The sequence below is a fragment of the Trichechus manatus genome, unplaced genomic scaffold (genome assembly GCF_000243295.1).
Source record: "Trichechus manatus latirostris isolate Lorelei unplaced genomic scaffold, TriManLat1.0 scaffold00027, whole genome shotgun sequence".
Lineage (NCBI taxonomy): Eukaryota > Metazoa > Chordata > Mammalia > Sirenia > Trichechidae > Trichechus > Trichechus manatus.
Window position 1 is genome coordinate 1,101,849 of NW_004443963.1, and position 1,360 is coordinate 1,103,208.

Genomic DNA, 1,360 nt, shown 5'->3' on the forward strand with positions numbered 1-1,360 from the left:
TTACAGAAACAGACTGTCACATCTTTCTCCCAAGAGCACCTGATGGGTTCTAACCACAGACCTTTCAGTTAGCAACCCAGAGCTTAACCACTGAGCCACCAGGGCTCCTTAATGTAAGTTTAGCACATTGTTAAGGGACAAGTGATAATGCCTACTTAACCTTTATCTGACTGGCCTGTCCTTAGTTTGACACAGATATATTAATTCAGGGCGTAAAATGATTCAAGTTTAATAGTGACCTTATATGTTTCCTAAAACTCCATAAATGTGTTTTGAATTGACTTCACTGTCTTATGTCTTTAACTTTCTTAGGCCTTCCCCCTCAGTCTGAATGCACTAAGGGCCAAACTGCATGACTTCCATGACTGCTGGCTTTTGTGTTAGACTGGCTAATGTCTAGTCTCAATATTTGTCAAGTAAAGGTGAAGAGATATTAAATAGTTGAACTGTCTTTAATTTTTATCTTGGAGTTTTATTTTCTAAGCTATCAAACAAACCTTGCATTTTAACTTTACCAAGATACTTTTTATAACCAGCACTAAATGAGTTGGAATTGACTCAGTGGAAACTAACAACAAAAAATTTCGTTATTTATTTATTTTTAATCTTAGGTTAAACATATTGCTGAAGATCCTCCTTGTAGCTGTTCTCATCGATTTTCCATTGAGTACTTATCTGAAGGACGGTACCGACTAGGGGATAAAATACTCTTTATAAGAGTAAGTCCGCAATTTATATTCTATTTTAAGTACAAATACTGTTTTGAAATTGGGTTTATTGCTTTTCCAACCTCCTTTTGCTTCCTTTTTACTTTTTTAAAAATTGCAGTAGAGGGTGTTATTAAGGGAAGAATTTTACTGTACAGGAAAAATATAGAATACTTGCTTTCCTGAGTATATAATCGGTTTAGATAAAAGCTTTAACATAACAAACAACTAACTTTAGGATAGCTCGGCATATTTAGACATTGCGTATAATTGAGGGGGAATCTTTGTTCACCTCAGGTAACTTACTCAATTTTTCAAATTTTCTGTAAAGGAGTAATTTTCCATTTTCCATCATAAAAAGAAGAAAGAAAAAAATACATCTTAATAGGATTAAATATCAGTAGTACAGAAAGGAAATAGAAACATTATGCTTTGTAATATATACTTTGGGCCTGAAGTATAAAACTTTTTTCTCATTGACATGGCATCAGTATGTGTGCCAGGATGCTGATACACATGTTCGTGTTCTTCTGTTGTCTCATCTGCAGTCGATTAATTACCTCCTTTGCTAATACGGAGATTCAAGTTTCACCTGTTCAGCATTTTGTCCTCTCCTGATACAAGAGCTGTTTTATTTCCAATTTACAAACATA

General features: G+C 34.2%; 1 protein-coding gene across 1 annotated transcript in view; it reads left to right on the forward strand.

Moving 5' to 3' along the window:
• Positions 1–11: 11 nt before the first annotated feature.
• LOC111820111 (GAS2-like protein 3) overlaps positions 12–1,360 on the forward strand; it is a 4,058-nt gene continuing 2,709 nt past the window's right edge. The window contains exons 1-2 of the mRNA XM_023728905.1: positions 12–422; positions 612–883. Of these exons, the coding sequence (XP_023584673.1) occupies positions 393–422; positions 612–883 (302 nt within the window). The 5' untranslated portion in view covers positions 12–392. The remainder of the gene's footprint in view (positions 423–611; positions 884–1,360) is intronic.